The sequence below is a fragment of the Calidris pugnax genome, unplaced genomic scaffold (genome assembly GCF_001431845.1).
Source record: "Calidris pugnax isolate Ruff unplaced genomic scaffold, ASM143184v1 scaffold103, whole genome shotgun sequence".
NCBI lineage: Eukaryota > Metazoa > Chordata > Aves > Charadriiformes > Scolopacidae > Calidris > Calidris pugnax.
This window is the reverse complement of record NW_015090990.1, coordinates 7000576-7019579: the sequence shown is the minus strand read 5'-3', so window position 1 is coordinate 7019579 and position 19004 is coordinate 7000576. Positions and strand designations below refer to the sequence as shown.

At 38.0% G+C, this 19004-nt stretch overlaps 1 protein-coding gene across 3 annotated transcripts in view; it reads left to right on the top strand.

Annotated features, from left to right (window-relative positions):
- Positions 1-19004, top strand: part of STK39 (serine/threonine kinase 39) — a 103623-nt gene that overhangs the window by 46750 nt on the left and 37869 nt on the right. For all 3 annotated transcript variants that reach the window (XM_014954432.1, XM_014954431.1, XM_014954433.1), the window contains exons 11-13: positions 12202-12324; positions 12453-12485; positions 14457-14524. In XM_014954432.1, the coding sequence (XP_014809918.1) occupies positions 12202-12324; positions 12453-12485; positions 14457-14524 (224 nt within the window). The remainder of the gene's footprint in view (positions 1-12201; positions 12325-12452; positions 12486-14456; positions 14525-19004) is intronic.

The following is a 19004-nucleotide window of genomic DNA, read 5'->3' as shown; positions in this document are numbered from 1 at the left end:
CTAAGTATTCTTTAATGCGACCATGTTGCTGACAGCAAAACCCACCTTATAGGAAGTGTTCTACTACTGAGTAATGAAAGCTCTACATGAGGCTGTATTTGTCTTCTTTCCTTTTCCCTCTGGTCATTTTAAGCAAAGAAACAGCCTGGATGATAGAAAAGGATGGTGGAACTGGAAAATGCTGATTATAAAAGAAGGATCCGGTGATCCCTCTAACAGAGGTAACCTTTTAGTAGTGATTCACCGTTGTGGTGCCCATTCATCTGTGCAGCCAGGAAAGACAACCAGAAGCTCTAAAGATCTGGATCTCTGTCGTCTTCACCTTTCAGAGTATCAAGTCACTTTGCCAATTTGCTGTATTTTTCATTAGCTTCCTTTGATTCCTACCGTTTTCAGTGTAGCACCTTAATTTGGATAGGAGTGGGAGAAGGAGGCCAGACACAGAAAAGAAAGAAGTTATAAAAGAGCCTCTCTCTGCATGTATGAATTAGCCATCAGGTCATGCCTGATAGCCCATTTGGGATTCCTTGGTTTTGAGGTGAAGTGTTACTTTTGAGAAACAATGCAACTCCTCTGCATGATTAATTGAAAACATCCTCCTCAGCACGAGTACACATTCATGCCTGAAAGGACGATTGTTAAAATGTGAATTAAAGAATTAGTTGCAGTTAATAACATTCAGTAATGAAATTTATGTAGTGGAACTAATAAATGGAGAAATAATGTCTGAAAAACAAAAATCATAGTTAATTACTAAACTTACACATTCGCCATGTTATTGAGATTTCTGCAAAACACTGCAATTTTTCAAAACAAAATCAGGTTCAGATTTTAGAGCTGAGATAATAAGTATGTTGCAGTGCTTATGTAAAACCTCATGGTTTTGGAAAGCAGAATTAGGAGTGCAGGGAGTTACCTGCACTTGTAAACAAGATGTTTAAGTGACAAAACGGTGTCTCTAGTTTGAGCCACTGCATTTTGCTATCTGAGCAACATTATCCCAGCACGAGAAGCTTCAGTAAGAGTGAAAGGAGGAGGGCTTTGGACAAGGAATCCCCCAGGGTGGGGGTGTTGGTATGCTGAGCATCTGTACCCATTTTTCAGTATTTCCTCTAGAGATGTAGGAATGTACTCCCTCCTCCCTTCTCGCTTCTGCTTTTAATGGCTTTGTTTTCCTTTTACTGATCGCTCCACTGTATTCCACTTCTAAACTGTGAGCATAGGCAAGATTTCATGGCAGTCTTCTAAAGTGATGGCCCTGCCCTTGGGTGTCACACTTAATCATCATGTGAGCATGATACTGTTTGTGTTTGGATATAAAAAGAAACTAGCATTATAAATAATTTAAGCAAATGGTCTTCTGGGTTTGTTTTTTCTTTTAAAACAAATTTCTATTCTTAATTGATTTGTGTTATCCTTTAAAAAAAGGATGGTCTTCAAGAACATGATTTATGAAAAGCTTGTCACCAAAGTAAATGAAATATTTTTGCATTATTCTAATGCAAATTTTAAATGGAATAACATTTTCTCTCAGTGTTGCCATGTTTTGCAGACACTGTTTGCATTTGACTTGGAATTGAGGAATTCAGTTGAAATTGGCTTGGAACATAAAGATTTGATGTTCCTATGTCTTTCTAGTGAGACAACAGATATATATGCAAGAGTATTCTCTGCTCTTGCTTTTACTGACTTGGGACATACCACCTGAAGTGCTAATGACACCTCATGTCCTCCCACAGTAAGATCACTTTGGAATACTCAAATGCAGACCCTTCAGACTGGGACTTTAGGCCATGGGAGGTGTATACGTCAAATAATGTGTTTGCTTCCTGGGAGCTTCCCTATGTTTTTCAGTCAAAAAGTTCTGTTTCATGTAGGAAATATACATACCAGAAATGTATAAAGACGTTTTTCAGGAACTGCAAAGCTTTAGATCATCTGTGTCCTTTCAGTCTGCAATTTGGACAAAACCTAAGCATGGTTGTACAGTGTAGAGAAGCAATAACAGTTAATTTGATGTGGAATATGAATGGTAACTTTTGCAAATTTTCAGGGTACAGGACCAACCTTAACTATCCTTTTCTGCATACATGGTTTTTTACCCCCAACCAGGAATTTTCTGTGGCATGTGGTTGTGCGCAGTGAAATTGAGGACTTGGATCTCTTCATACCATGACAGGTGTAATGCAACAAACCTATACAGTTCTTGCAAAGGGAAGGGGCTTATATTGTCCTTAGTGATGGATACACTTCTCAATTTTTATACTGAGATGAAAGTTTAAGATTAGCGTCTGGTCCTGAAAGGCCAGTTGCAGTTATCCCAGAACTAGTCTCTTTGCCAGATTAAATTCTTGCGGTCAAAGCAGTGTCTTAGGCCTTACTTCCTTTCTAAGAGAAAAACAAAGAAAGACTAAGAGGAAGGTTTTGTGATTTGTTTTTTTTTTTCCATTTTATTTGCAGTATACAGAGTGGCTTAAGAGGAGGAGATCCTAATACCGAATTACTGTGATGTCTTAACACCTTTTGAGCCCTACAAAGTAGAAATGCCAGGGTGTTATTTTAGAAAGGTGGTAGTACATCCCATTAATAATTATAGTGCTGAGAAAAAATAAGGTTCCCAGTTGCATACAGCACATTCCAGTTTGCAGAATTTTTGTGGCTTGCCTTGGAATAAAAATGAGACTTCACATTGTAATGGAGAACTCGGGGGAGTTTAAGCCAACAGTGAAGGGATTAGGATGTTCACATGACCTGTGAGACTAGGTTGGATGGGGACTCTTGGGGGAGTGCCTCAACTCTTGAATAAAGGATGGTGTGTGCACGTGGGCATTTGTGCTCTGTCATGGACCTCAGAGGTTTTTTTTATTATTATATTTTTTATTTTTGCACAAATGTGATTACAGGGTAGGTGTTCTTATGCAAAAAAAAAAAAAAAAAAAAAAAAAAAAAAAAAAAAAAAAAAAAAAAAAAAAAAAAAAAAAAAAAAAAAAAATGTTCTTTTCCTGAAAATATGTTGTAGCAAGTGACTTCTCTGTGACCTGCCTTTTGCTTCAAGTGCTAATCTGTGATTAAATGTATAACTGTTTTAAGCAAAGCGCTTGTGCCATGATTGGATAAATGTGATGATAGGTTGATTTCCTTCATTGCATTGGAATGCAAATAAATGCATCAGTTTCGGGATTGAAATTTGTTTTTGTATCTTAGGAGCCATTCAGGAAAGGTTTGCAAGAGGGCTAAAGGTAAAAATTGCTCTAGAGGCTTAAGATGTGTACAGAAGGAGCTGGTGTGGGTTGGGGTTTTTTGAGAGAAAAATACACAGAGCAAAATACTGTGCTAAAATCAAAACTGTGTTCAGTAGTGTCCTATTTCTCATCATTGTTCTTCCTATAAAAGGACTGTCATGGGAACTGGCATTGTAAATACTTCCCATGAAGTTGTATGAGACGTGAAGCTCTTGGGACTTCTGATAAAAAACCAAACCAACCAAACAAAAACAACAGGGGGGGTGTGTGCATGCAAAAAACTTCACCTTATGAATTACCAGGTAATACTGACACTTCAAAGAGCAATTCAGCATATCTGTTCTATAAGAACGTCTGGCATCTGTGTAATGGGAGTCCTGTCCGTTACCACAGTCTTGGGGAAAGGTGAAGATAGACAGCATCTGTTGTGGTCTTTCTCTTTTCTGCCTGAAAGTCAAATCTGGACTCTTAGTAGGACAGACTAGAAAATAAAAACAGGCAAGGTGTTTAAATAACCACCTTGTCATTCCTGCTCTCTGGGGCATGTGGGATTGTGCATATCTTGAATACTGTACTAGCAGATGTAGCTGAAGGGCATCAGTGGTAAAATAAAACACAATTTTATCTTCAGAAAAAGCTAAGCTAGTTGATTCATTGGTGATTTGTTGGACTGCAGTATTTCCAGAAGGATGTGTGGTTTCTTTTTGGTTTCTTTTTAAAAAGGATAAAAGATACAGATTGCCTTCTGTAGATATGCAAGTGCTAAAAATGAAGAACAGCACTGACTGTTCTATAGTTAGAAATAAATAGGTAGCAGTGTCAGGGTTCCACAAAGACTTTTGCAGATGTGGTTCAAATGGGTGGGGTCTACACACTTACCCCTTTCCAGGAATTGAGGAACAAATTACATTTGGGCTTTAATTTTTCTATATATGGAGGGCAGCGAGGCACCTTCCATGTTACTGAAATGTTTAATGCTCATTAATGCCATCATTTTTGCTCACACAAATGCATCGTATTTACTATACTTTCACGTCACCGAGGAGCAGAATTGAAAATGTTTTAAATCAATCCAAGACTCTATCCCAAATATTCAGTTGCTGGAGACTTTAATAGAAATACCTTAAATAATTGAGATGGGAGGGTGGGGAGAAATCAAGATTACTAGTTCAATCATCTTCCTGTAGAATGAGGAAGCAATAGATGTGTAATGTCATTCTTGCTGAAAGAATGGTTTTTTAATGTGCTCTAGATCGTGTGCTGTACCCTGTATGAATTGCAGTTATGTTTTAGGTGTGTATGCACTGGTATCATGCAGTGTGTTCTTTTAATGCTTTTTTTTTGGTAAAATTAGCCAGTGAAATAAAATACTAAATCTGTAAGTGGGCCCAGTTCTTTGCTGTTTTGAGTAGTTGTGAATAAGGAAGTAGAAAGATCTTAATATTCAGAAAATGTTCATTCCCTTCCCTGTCACCCTACAAAAATAAACTTGTAAAGAGATTGCAGAAGCAAAAGAATCAGTGATGAATAATAGATTCTTCTTTCCCCAGTCTCTAACATCTACGTATAGCAAGCACATCAGTGCCTAGAAGACAACAATTTATGTTTTGCTTCCTTATGCTGTAGCCTGCTTTTCATCAGGCTTTGGGAAGCACAGGCAGCTTGTGCATTCTCGTGCTGGAGTTCTCTTTCTGTCAGGCTGGCTTGGGCTGACCTTCAGTGGACGGGATTTACAGTTGCCCTGTTCAGCTGGTTAAGCAGACATTCTCCTGGAAAGTTGAAATTTGGTGGCTGAAAATGTTAACTTAGCTGTATCCTTTAAAAGGGTGAGGACCAATAGTTCTGTCAGTAGCTTAATTTATTCTTAAATCTTTGACTCTAGTGTATACTGGAATAAGCTTTAACCAGCAACAACATATACAACAATAATAATAATAATAATATGATGCTTAATATTTTTGTGATAGTCATGTTGTTTTCATTCACTAAATTGCCCAAGCATTCTCTGTTGCAGCTGATGTTCATAATGTCTTTCTCCCACAGCTGTGGTAATGTTGTCAGTGACTTGTTAAGTTTTTCCTCCTACAAACTGCTTTTGGTTGTAGATTACAATGTTCTGAGCTGCTTTTGTGTTGGATGCAGTTTAAATGCCAGTCATTCAAAATCATTTTTTATTCCCTGTGTGCTCTTCTGATTTATGTGAAATATGTTTTCTGTTATGTGCTAATTTGTCTTTGTAAGGCTGAAGGCTTTCATTGTTTTCTTTATTAGCTAAAGTTATGATTCAGTTTAGGTCCTATTTTGGAAGGAGCATTTAGGTTTTTAAAGCCATAAAACCCAAATTAGAATTGAGCGTGTTTTAACTTGTTTCCCTTTCCTTCTGAAATATTTACTGAGAGAGATATAATCCTAGCATAAAGAACTATCGATGCGATGTATTTTGACTAAAGCTATTGGAGAAATTGCATTTATATAGCTACTGCATACAATGTAAAAGAACTTCCTCCTTATTTTTGTAGAGATACAAGAAGTTTGTTTCCCTTCCATGCTCTGTCTTGGATTTGCCTGGTGGCCTTGGATGAATCACTTCATTTGTCCAGTTCTTTATTTCCTTCTGTAAAATGGGAGGCCTGTGGCATGGTATCAGGAGAAATATGTAGAGTATTTTCAACTGCTGTAATGCTGTAATAATTGGGGTGATACGCAATCATCCTGCCTTTTATATCAGTCTTATAGTAGTATCTCGAATGGCAACCAGTATTGAAATTCCAAATATTTACAATATTCCAGATACAACCCCTGTTGTATATTCTTGCTAGGAACAATGTTGAGACTGTTGTTCTTCTCACCTTCCATTTGCCTTTTCTTCCCTGTTCATCCAGCACTTCAGAAATTAATTTTTGTCCTAGGCTAGTACTGCTCAAGACAACCCTTCTTACACAGGCTTGTAAGAAAAATAATGGAAGGGCATTTATAATTTGTTTGGAACAAATCAACCTGAAACAAAGTGAATGAGAGTATGGAATTAAAGCTACCTATAGACCCAATTGCTAATGTCATTTGAGGATGAGCATCTGTTCTTATGTTGCTGGACTTTCTTGCCAATTTCAACACTGGCAAAAGAGAGATCAGGAAGTTGGACTGAAGTTCACTGAAAATTTTAGGCTGCATATAAAGGTTTTCAGAGATGTCTTCCCTCCAGCAGGTTGAATCATGAATTTGCAATCTATGTGGTGTTGTGATGGAAACCATGGATGTAGTCGCCAAATGTTTACAGTCCTAAAAATCCTCCCATAGAAAGAAAAGGGGGACATAGAAAGGAGACACTTTAACTAACTGTCCATAAACAACAGGAGTTCAAGATAGCATGAATCAGGAAGAATGTAGTGCATTCTTTGAAGGGCAGTTCATATGAAGGAAATGCTATACTTGACTGTAAAATCTTGACGGTTCTCTCAAGAGTAAAGTATCATAAACAGGGCACGAAGTTTCTTGTTCACTGTATGGCATTCTTTGAGGGCTATGCATTACTCGTTCCTAAGTTATGCCTTCAAGTCTTCAAGATCAGCATAGTTTGAACTTCCTTTCTTCTTGTCTTTGGATAATTCTTTTCTCTCCCAGGGTTAATACAAGAAGTTGGATGAATGGTTTGTTTTGCATAACCTTGACACTGTTCATTCACACTAGTTTCCTTTAGCACTTTATTTTGAGGGTAGAAAAACTCTTAATGCCCGTATTTGTGAAGTGTATTTTCAACATGTATTTCGAAAAACACTTGTGGAACAGAGATGCTGGGTCTTGAGTTGCCCTTGGAGGCATTCATCATGTTGTATTGTCTCTGTGAATTTGGGTAGGAGTATCTTTGCTGTTTGAAAATATCTTGATCGTGGTTTTGATGTCTGTTTGTGTGATCTCTTCAGATCTGCTGGTGTTTCTGTCAGCTTTTCTACAGGTTCCTGCAGTGACCAGTGGGGCTGAGATTATTGGCAAAGCACAGATGAATACTTTGTGCAGTGGTGAACACAGCTTTGTATAACTTTATCCATCAGTAACTGTCTAATTTATTTTTTAGATAACAGCTGAGTGTTATGTGCCCATGAACTGTCTTAATCATTTTTATGTAGTGATTTTTGTGTTGGCCCGTTGCAGCGTTTTTGTTAATTTCTCCAAGCTGCGGCATTTCAAAGAGTAGCTTAAGCTGCCCACCACCAAAGGAAAGAATTTGTAAGCTTTGCCATAGGGGACTATGGTTTGATGGGAGAAAATGGGATAATCGTTTTCTCCCTCTCCCCTGGTGGGCATACCATAATGTTTTTTGCTACAAATGCCTGACACCCGAGGCATAGATTCCTGTTGCATTGAGCAATGCGAGTGCTTAACAGGCTGCAGTTCAGTAGGTGTATGGATATAACTATTTTTCAGCAAAATAATTCTGTGTATTGCACGCCTTGTAAACTGAAAGGAAACGAAACAGTAAAGTATGCAACAGTGTCATCTAGAGAAACACTGTCTTTGTTTTCACTCTGAAGATGCATTTCTAACAGAACAATTCTGGCTCCGGTACCACTCAGTGATTGCATATCTTTATTCCTTTTTTTTTTTTCCTTTCCTCTCCTCACAGGCCTGTTACAACAGCCCTTCTTGTGCTTGCTGGAAAAGGTTTTTCCTGAGTTGAAGGTTGTTTAGGCCTGTAAGGACAAAAGGGATATAGAGCTTTATCTCACTCTGTGACAAACGCTTCAAGAGTAATCCAGAAGGTCGGAAAGACTCGTTTGTGATTAAGTGAAAGTCTTCTGAAGATTGTATTGTAGAGACTTGCAATTTATAAAAATGTGTTTGGTTTTAATTCTGTGATGTTTTGTGAGATGGGGGAAAAACGGGTTAGAGCAGAAGATAGATTGTGTCCTAGCAAACTGGGACTTGGGGTAGCACAAAAGACAGGTGTTTGGTGGCCAAAGGCAAGTATTTAAGAAGAATGTGTTTCTTTAAAGGATAAAATTGCTTTAATTTTATCTTGTGGTTATCAAAAGGTCTTAAGGCTTTTGATGTTATTTAAATTGTCTTTGTCTTGATAAAGCAAACTTAGTATGAAAAGAGGATTACTAGAAACTGGGGGAATACATAAAGTGCTGAAGGGTTGCCTTCACGCTTGCTTTTTCTTTTCTAAGCAAAGATAGAAACGGTCAATGCTGGAGCCTATTGGTTGGATTGATTATGACTGTTCTTAAACTCTTACAGATGATCATAGTCTAATACACGTTATGAACGTTGCAACTGGTGCTGATCCCTACAGCTGATTCATATCTCATGTGGTGCTACTGTGGTGTCCAAACTTTGCAGTTGTCATTACAATGCTTAAATGCTTATCCTTCTGAAAATAGAAATTATATGTTGATATGAGAAAATACCAAATTATTTTTTCCTCAGGTAATATCATTTTTTTTAGTTAAATATTTGATACCAATGATATTCACGCTGTAAAATGTGTTTCTATGCTACTGTTCCTGTTTCAGAACATAAAATGACAGCATTGTGCTATTCATGCTTTTTTCATGAAGAAAAGAGGTATTTGTATGATAATGTAGCATGTAAAAAAAGATACTTGAAGCAGGTAGTTTGACTCTTTTCTTCTTTATCTCTAGGAAAATGTGTACTGATGTGTAGTATTGATTGCATAAATTAAGTCATGACGAAAAAGTTGCAAGGATGCTTAGGAAAAGGCTTTTTATACTGAAAATCCAGCAACATGTTTATAATGTTTGCATGTAGGAATGGAAGAAAAAATTCTGAGCCTAATACTGAAAGCTGAATAAACAAGAAAGAATGGCAAAAGATTGTGTGACAGTTAAAGAACTTAAACTAGCATGCCCACAAAAGGGAATGGAGAAAAATGTATGCTGTGTCTGGGTTTATTTGCTCCCTGTTCATATTTATCTGTATCACCTTTTGGGAATTTACAATGCTTTCTTACTATGGATGATTGGGGCTGCTACTGAAAATGATGTTCCAGCTCCTCCATTTGTGCAAGCTCATGATCAGCTAAACGAAAAAGCTGGTTTGGCTGCTAGCTAACTGTGTTCCGTGTCTGCACAGCTATAGGGGCACAAATGAAAGCTTGAGGAGACTTGGTGTAGCAGATTGTGCACTCCAGTCATGAGGCTGGTTGGCATCTTGGGAGTACGTGATTTTGAGGATCTTTAGGGATTGCTGCTGCCAAGACAAGATGATCCATCTTCCCTTTCACTGCCCTTTTTGTTTCTGCCTCTTTGCTTACAGTCTTTGCTATTTGACCTCAAGATGGGCAGATTTAACTCAAGAATCTGGCAAAAAAAACTTGTTCAGAAAAGAAAGACTAATTTTTCTCCCAGGCTGGTGGGTTGAATCTGCTCACTGTACTACCAGCTAGGTCATGGTGCAGTCCTGCTGAACATCTCAGGGTTGTCTCTTTCCACGGTAGCAAACTAGTAGATTGTCTCAGTTGCCTTATCTTAGCCCTTTAAACCGGTTCTCTGGCTGTTCTAATTCCAAAGCCTAAAACGCTTTAGCTGTACAATGTAGGTTTTATTCCTTTACTTCTTCTGGTGTATTTTTATTAATTTTTAGTAATATGAGCTTTTTATTAATGTAAGCTGAATATGGTAAAATGTCCTGAAATACTTCATGTGTGTTACTACCAGTATGCATTTTAATGAATGTGCTCTGGAAGAGACACTAGAAAAATTTGAAGAGAAGCAACACTGTACTAGCATCAAGTCTGTTACTAGTTTTTATTACAACAGAAATTTAAGCTATTTTATTTCCATCCTATATGTGATGTTATACAGGTTTACAATGAATAAAAAGACGATTAATTTATTTGCAGCTGTGGTGCACAGCTCTTCCTCTGTCCTGCACCCAGGGTATATGCCCTCCCTGTGTGACTGAGTCTTTGTGGCTTTAACCAGAACTGAGCCTGGGCAAAGCCACTGCTAATCAAAAATTGTGCAAATTAATTTGCTATGTAATGCAAATGTTAAGCAGACCCACCAACAAAAAAAAAAATGTCGTAGGCAACAACTTCACATTTTTGAAGGCTGAATAGGTTGGGTACTTTTCTTAAATTATGATTTCTTTCCTGTGAATATATGTGCTGGTGGTAATCAGTCTGATTGAAGCAGAGTAAAAGTCTAAAGTTTTGTTTTTCTGCCTTCATACACCTTTCAAGAAAATCATTTAATTTAACACAGTATTTTATTTTGCAGTAACTTATTTTCTTTTCCTTAAACTGTTTTTTTTTTTATTGCTTATTAAAAGGCAATCTATTTAAAAACTTGAAACGCACTCCATCTTCATCAGTAAAGCTTTCTCCCATAACTCTCTGCCAGCATCATTAAGCCCCATTAAAATCATTCTAGTTAGAATAAGTTTTCAGAAAACTGAAAATGGATGCAGAGAGATTTTGATTAGTGCATGATGTAGTGTGTGAATGTATCTGTAAACCATTCTATTCTGTTCTGTTTGAAAAGCATGTTTTTGGTTGTGGTTGATGTCCTTTAATAGGTCTGTGCGTAACTGTTGGGAAAATGCTTATGCTGTTAAACAAAAGTCTGTGTCAGGACTGTTCCTTGAAGGATAATAAATTATATCCACAAGCACCAGGCAAGTCATCTGCCAGAGTACCTTGTATCTGTCCTAATCCCTGATGATGTAGACAGTAAGAGCCCACTGATTGTGCCTGGGCTGATTGCAGCTGAGTAAGAAATTGCTATGCTGCTGCTTCTGTTGACTTTTGCTTGGTCCTCCCTCCCAAACACACATGAGCTTTTTGAGGCAGCTAGAGCTGCTCAGCTGGTGCATTAGGAGCCTGGCATGGGAAATGGCAAAAAAAGTGCAGAATTTGTTCCTCTAATGATGGACTAGGATATTCCCATGGTGTCATTTATAGGTTTCCCCTCTTCCCAGTTTCGACTGAGTACAAAGTGCAGACGACCCGAGTAATGCGCTCTTATTCAGTTGTGCAGGGAAGAAATGTAAAGAAGGAATATCATAAGGACTGAAAAAAGTACAGAAATGTGCCTAGGTTCTGGAAACATGTGCAAAAGGGAAGGGAGAGGAGCAGATGAGTGCTGGAGAGCTTACCTGGATGAGCGTTTGAAGTTGTGCAGTGGGAACTGTATCTTGGTTCAGAAATGTGAAACAATTGGAGAAACTAGTTCTAATCTAAACACTAATGGGACGTTGCTTCTTGTGCTGTGCTTTCAGCCATCTCATGGGTCTCATAATGGCATACCAAGGTGTGGGACTTTTTAATGTTCTTCTGTTTTGCTCAAATAGGCTGAACATGATCTAGGGAAAACAAGTGTGTTGTCAGGCTCTGAGAAAAACAAAATGGCATCAGAAGAGTATTTGATTTTCAGATTTAGCTGCTGCATACTCCTATTAAGCCTTGTTAGACTGTTTGATCTATAGGAGTTTGCCCAATTAGTTTGGTGTGGTGCATGCCTGCCTACCTTCTCAGTCTGCATACAGCTGCTTTTTTTGTTTGTTTTTTAATAAGGATAATTTTACTCTTAAACTATCCAGAACACCTTTACACATTTTAAAGCTTTTTAGCAGAACAACTAAATTCTTAAGACTTGTGTCCCAAGAACAACCTTGTGTAACTTCTGCTTCCTCGAATAGCCTCCTTTCATTTCAAGGGTTAGTTCATAGTAAGCAGTTGTCATCTATTCGAGCTTGTTCCTAAGCAGTTGTAAAATATATTCAAACCCCGTTTCCCCATATGAATTTTTTATAGCTTAGCTGTTCCCATTGGCTCAATTATGACCCCTGAAGTCAGGTATTATTCCAGTATGCTAGTGATTCCTCCAGTAAACTAATGAAAGCATACAGAACAAAAATAACAAAGAATTGCTGATTAACCATAACACCAATAAAGGCTAAACATGTCTGTGTAATGTTGAACACAATATTTTCGTAGGTCAGACGAGTACCAGGTTCCAGTGGTCACCTACATAAAACAGAAGATGGGGACTGGGAATGGAGTGATGACGAAATGGATGAGAAGAGCGAGGAAGGCAAAGCTGCTGTTTCTCAGGAAAAGGTAACTTTTGTTTGTGCCAAGACATTTACACTCTGCAAGATACCCTGTCTTGATGTTAATTGTTCGTATTTCTAGATCTTTGATGTATAAAGCTGCGTAGCTCATATCTCACTGCATTTGTTTTCCAGTCACGAAGAGTAAAAGAGGAGGAGAACGCAGAGGTAAAAATATCTTTATCTTTTTTTTTTTTTTTTTTTTCTTCCAAGTGTTCTAGTGAAGGGATTTCTTTTTCGTTTCTGTTGTTAAAAATGTAAGTTGAGGCGGGAGTGTTGTTCTGCAGCCTTGTCTAGCAAGTACTTGTGAAGATAGAGTTGTATGCAGTTGGGCCTGTAACAGTTAATCTGAGCACACACTGGGTAAAATGGATAGGAAACTTAAAGTCACGTTATGTTCATGCCCAGGAGAGTTGGTTAAAATAGGTAATTTGACTGTTTTTAATGAATCTTTATAACTGGATCATGCTAATTGCTGTCTTCTTGTTAGTGTAATGATTGTTGCTTTGGAGTAGCCAGAAGATCTCCAGATAATTTTTCATTATTAGGATTTGTATCACGACATGTAGCTTGTAATTAAAATGCTTCATCCCATATATTGTAAAATAGTTCAGTGCTGTGGTATAGAGAATTAATTCAGAGGAATAAAATACAATATTGAGTTTCATGGCCCTGTGCTGAGAGTGTGGGAAGCATTGGTGCTATAAATAATTGCTTAATAGGATTACTGGCTTACAGCCAAAGTGCTCTTTTAAAAATGTCTATTCCTTGGGTGGGTGACCCTTGCCACTTCACCTGCAATTTTAGATTCTTTGATTTTCATTGGTGTCATAGAAATCTTCTAAAAGAATAACAGCTCCCTGTCGGGTTTCTTCCTGTTGTCTCCTGTGATGACCCCAGTCTTTCTGTTGCAGAGCTAGTTTACGTACTTCTTAGGCATCTGAGATGTCTTACGTAAGTTGAGTATAGAAAAAAGAAATAAAAGGACAGTAGACAGTCTTTTTATGTCTTAGAAATTTAGAAATTGAGAGTTCTACAGTTTGTGACTTAGTTTGTACAGGTAACTCTTTTATTATGAGTTGTTTAGTTTATGACAGATAAAAAAGCTTCTGCTTGAAGTCTTCTGCTGATTTTTGTTTTCCTAAATGCTCCAGAAATTGACTTGGAACTGACAAGTGCAGCTTGTCATTGTTGGTGTGCGCCTGTTGGTCTTTTGGCTGCACGTTCCTATACACTGAGATAACAGGTCTGTTGAAGAAAATAATAGTAGTAGTTTATCTGAATGGAAGGAAACTACTGAAGTAGAAAAAAAATCTAGTTCCCTTTGAGTGATTAAATAGTTTTCCAAATATTCATAAACTTTTGTTTAAAATGCACAGATAATGAAATACAGGTCTTGTGTAACACTTTCACGTTAAAGCAACTTTAAAAAAAACCACAACTGTTAGAAAACAATTAGATTTGTGGAGCAAGTCCTTATTTTGGGCAGACTTGACTGTAACCTTTGAACAGGCTTCTGTCAGCGGTCACAGTATGCCAAGTTGGGTATAAAACCATAGTAGGGTAGAGGACCCTGAGATATACTCTGTATGTAGGGTATACTTTTGCTTGAGACTTCATATAAATGTTAGTTGAGGGCTGGGGAGGGTTTCATAGTGTAAGGAAGGAGCGATAGTGTGAAAGATACCCATATTTTTGATTTTTCTCTGTGAAAGACACTCTGAGCTGTGATGCCAGCTTTGACATGCTACTAGTTCTTTGCAGATGGGTAGATGCAAGACTTCTGTAACAACCAAAGCTGTTACACAAAAACAATGTGAGTAATAGCTTGGTATTCTCACTGTGTGCATATTATTTAATAGTTTATTGGAGCTTTGATGCAAGGTGGATTAAAAGCTATTACACTCAGTGCTTTATGCAGGCCTTATCATTTGTGTCTCTGTAATTGAAATATGGCAGTTTTACTGGTATCAGCTATATTTTAGACTGTGTTACTGAAAGTGTTTAAAAGGTTTTTGAGAGTTAGAGGATGTGTAAAATATTCTGTGCTAACTTCAAACTGTTATCATGGCAAGTATTTCGGGATTCTTTTTTTCCAATGGCATCCATTATAAGACTTTTTACTTTCTTCTTTAATAGTCTCAGCCTGCTGTTAGCGATGAATATAGTGAAGTTCCATGTGCTGTGAATCTTGTCTTAAGATTAAGGTAAGAGATTTTTCTATTTATTTTAGCATTCCTTTTAGTTGGCTGTATTATTCTTGATCTCCCTCATTACTTCCATAATATTAACATAAAATAAGTGTTAGCCTCTTTAATCTCCCAGTATGACCAGTATGAATAGTGTTTCTGTGACTAATTGCTGTCTTTTAATTGCTAACTGAAGTAGTGTAAAATGAAAAGCAGAATATGAATGTGGCTTCAGGCTAAGTGTACCCTTCATTAAGTATTTTCTTTCTTTTTTTCCTTGCAATGCAGGATCACAGTGAGAGATTTTTAATGAGTTTCTTTCACACTTCACCAGTCAGCCTCTGACAGAAATAAACCATAGCTGTATTGCAAGTTGCCTACTCAAAACGTTTTTCACTGGCAAGTTTGATCAGGCACTGTGGAGAAGTCACAGATATTTTAGAGAATGGATACTAATATGTTGTCTGACTTAAATTTATACTATGTTAAAATGAGTCAGATTGCCTTTAATTAAAATCAGTGTATAACTAAGATTTGAATTGTTTAATTATGCAGTCTAGTTAATAGATAAAAGTATTTTTTCATAGGAAGCTTTGATAACTTTTAATATATTTACAATCATTTTCCTTAAATGGTTAACTTAGTTAAAACACTTACTGCTACTCGCTGTAAAACTTGTTTACATCCAGTTTGTATTGACATGATATCTACGAGAGGTTGTAAACTCTTAATTATTGGTATATGGGAAAGTTAAATGTTATGGGCTTTTTATGCTGACAAAAAGATATAAGTCAAATAGAGAAATATTTACAAAATTGCAACCAGTGTGTTAAGACACAAATAGCAGATTTATGCATAACAAGTAGCTTTAAAACAGTGGCATCAAAAACTGTTAGTAATCAGAAAAAAAATCTACACAGAATGAGTACCAAGTTCTAAAATCTATTATCTTCCATTTTCTTTCACTACTTTTCTAGTGACAGCTGCAAAAAATTGCATAGCTGCCAAAGGTTGTTTACTGAAGGGAGGAGTAATAAATTTTATTGTGGGGAGAGAAAAGATTAGAGATTATTTGGAATCGGTTTAGTTGTCCAATTTACATAACTGCCCAGTTATGCTATCAATATTCTTTTTCATCTCTCTGCTGACAGACAGGTAGATGAAACCATTTACAAAACAGACCAATTTATACTGCTTTGTGGATGTTCTAGTGAGGTGCTCTGGGTACTTTTAAATTATGATGAAACCTATAGAGTGATTAGCTTCTACCCAGTTACTTGCCGCGTTGGCATATCCACAGGGCAAACATTTTAGTCCTGCAAGTACAGTGAAATGTCAGGGATTATGCTTTCGGTTTTCTGCAGCTCTTAAACCAGAAGATTGATCCTAGGAGACTTGAGTTTCCAAACTCTTATTTGCATGATGAACTTCTGTTCTTGTTAAGAATCCTCTTAATTGATGGGTGAAAAAATTCTCTCCCTCTTGCCTCTCTAAAAGCAAGTCTGTAGTAACTAGATAAATGTGTTACAATTATGAAGGTTTAGATGGTTACTGGTAGAGAGAAAGGAAACAATAATTTAAATTTTAGGAACCAGAAAGTTTTCCTTTAAACAAAACAAAATATTCTTGAACAGCTGATACACTCTGGGGCCTGGGAACACTGTTGGCAGTGTCTTGGGAAAAAAAACAAAAATAGATGCATAGTTTTGCAGAATGAATTTTGTTAATTTAAGCTGACCTACATTGGAGGGAAGAATGCTCCGTGGTGCAAACCCCTGCCCCCGTGCAAGCTCTGGCTGTGCCCTGCCTCAGTGGTGGGAGGTGAGCCGAGTTGCACATCTTTGCACTCTGTGTCTGGGTTTCCTTCTGATGGAAACCTGAGCGTGTGAGTAGGGTCAGAGCTAGCACATAATCAACGTGCGTGTGGAATATGAGTGCGGGCTATACCAGACAGCACCCTTTTCGTTTAGTTGGGACTTTGTGAGGTGCCTATCTCACCGTGAGGGCTACAAGCTCCCTATACCTCTGCCCAGTGGTATAGATTCAGAGTTAATGCTTAAGCATTTCTTTATATTTGTGACTGTAAAAGCAAGAGTTATTTGTTTATGGAACCATCACAGAAGTTCAGGGCAGCTGCTGGCTGGCTGCTAAACACAAGATACCTTGTGTTTAGCAAGGTATCTCTGATGGCATTTGAACAGTTGTGCTTCCCCTCCACTGTTGACCACAGAAGGAGAACAGGTGAGGCTGCTGTGGGCATGGCAGGGCTGTGCAGTCTGCAAGATACTTGTCAAGAATTACATTTGAGTGTCTTGTTCTTCAGTAAGTTAACAGAAAGCTTACTTGGGGAAAGGAGCTGATGATTATTTGTTAACTTTTAACAAAATACATTTGTTTCTTCCATTATCGGATTACTTGTGAGGAGTTATCTCAGTTCATTCTCCAGTCAGTGTCAAGTATCTGTCAGTATATTCTGTTAAAAGCTTTTCATCTTTGATCTTACTGTAGGCACATTAATACTGGCCCTGGTCTGGCAGTGAGTGGTTGTACCTGAGACTAGAGGACTCCTGTGTTCTGCACCTTTTGGGTCTAGGTCTAGCTGCAGCATGCAAATTCACAGCTCTGGAGAAATAGTGACTATGGTAACAGTACAGTGCTGCTTTAAGGGCACTGGATTAGGAGTCTCCTTTCCCAGCCCCGGGGAGTCCTGGTGCTTGGACCTTACCACTCTGCTAAACAAAGGCCAGGGTAGGTTTGAGCTGGCTTTCCAATGATGTATTGACAAGCTTGTACCACACCAGGAGATGTAAGCGACAAATTACAGAGATGCTGTTTTGGGAAGACAGTAGTGTCCAGAATATTAAAGTGTTAGTGCTTTAACTTGTGGCTGTAATCTGTTTTGCACTAATTCAGCTGTTTTTCCTGTTTTGTTAGAAGAAGGGCAGTTATATGGGGGTTCCTTCATAAAAGTCTGAAAAATAAATTACATCCTGTATCATAGAATGTAAACCTGGAGGCTCTCAGATACCCAGCCAGTCCTGGGTTCCAGAGGAAGCCACCTTCTGCATTCCAGCCGTATCCAACTGTCCTTACGCTGGGAGCTTTGCAGGGTGAATGAGCTTACCTTTAGGGCAGCTGTGTATGGAGAAAGAGCGAGCCCCTAACTGCTCTGTTGTGTTGTAATTAACTTACTGAGCAAACATTTATTGAGCATCTAAAAGTAAAAATACTGCTAGTTTTGCCATTTGTAGTGAATGAAAGTGGTGCAGATTTCTTGCTTTTTGTCCTGTAGCGTTCCCTTGGTATTGTAAGGTAGTAAACAACTAATATCTTCAAAGGGGGTTTCTGCATTTATCCACCTCCACTGCAGATTTTAAGCTATTCCATTGATGTCTTCTGATGAATTGATCATTAAGTCATATAGCTGATGGAGACTTGAGCACATCAGAGGATTTTTATGGGATTTGTTAAAGTGAATCATAAGTTGTGAACCATATTATTATGGAGCAAGTTAGCTACAGTATGAGGATAGAAACAATTTCCTCTGATGCTTCATCTACTACTATTATATAGCTTTTAAAGTACGGCTTGATATTCAGATAAACATTGTGAACATTAGATGCTAGAAATGAAGACTCAAAGCTCAGTATATTATCTAAAATGTTGGAAGCTTTTTCTTTTAAAATAATTCACTTGAGGCAATCAAATTATATAAACTGCAGTAGTTTGTGTTCAGAACACACTGGGTTTAGATGCTGAGAATTACTGTTTTAAAAAAAGATGTAGTACTGATGTGGGTAAAAATGTAAATACAGGCAACATACAAAAGAAATTGACTCATGGGGAGGATGAGAGGGGAAGGGAAGTAAATACATCAAGAGAAGGCTCAGGAAGGTCTCATCTCTTCATTGCTTTCCTTTTTCTTCCTCAGAGAGGGGCCATAGAATAAGGTGACAGCAAAAGGTGAGCATCTCAGAAGGGAATGAGCCGTGTATGTGTGATGGAGGCTGTCTGGGCTAGGACCTGAGGGGAGAAGGCATTTCCCCAGAGTCCTCAAGCAAGAGGGATGGTGGAGAGAAAACTCTGATGGCACTTGTGGTACTGCTGAGTCTTTGGCTGGGGAACTACTTTGGTTGCAGAGAGTTTGTCATGAAAGTTGCTGCAAATATTTAGAATCATGGAATAGTTTGGGTTGTATGGGTCCTTTAAAGGTCATCTAGTCCAATCTACTCTGCAGTGAGCAGGGACGTCTTCAACTAGATCCGGCTGCTCAGAGCCCCATCCAACCTGATCCTTAATGTTTCCAGAGATGGATCTGCCACCTCTCTGGAAAACCAGTTCCAGTGTTTCACCACCCTCACTGTAAAAAAATGTATTCCTTATATCTAGTCTAAATATACCCTCTTAGTTTAAAACCATTACTCCTTGTCCTGTCACAACAGGGGCTGCTAAAAAGTTTGTCACCGTCTGTCTTCTAACCCCTTTTAAGTACTGGAAG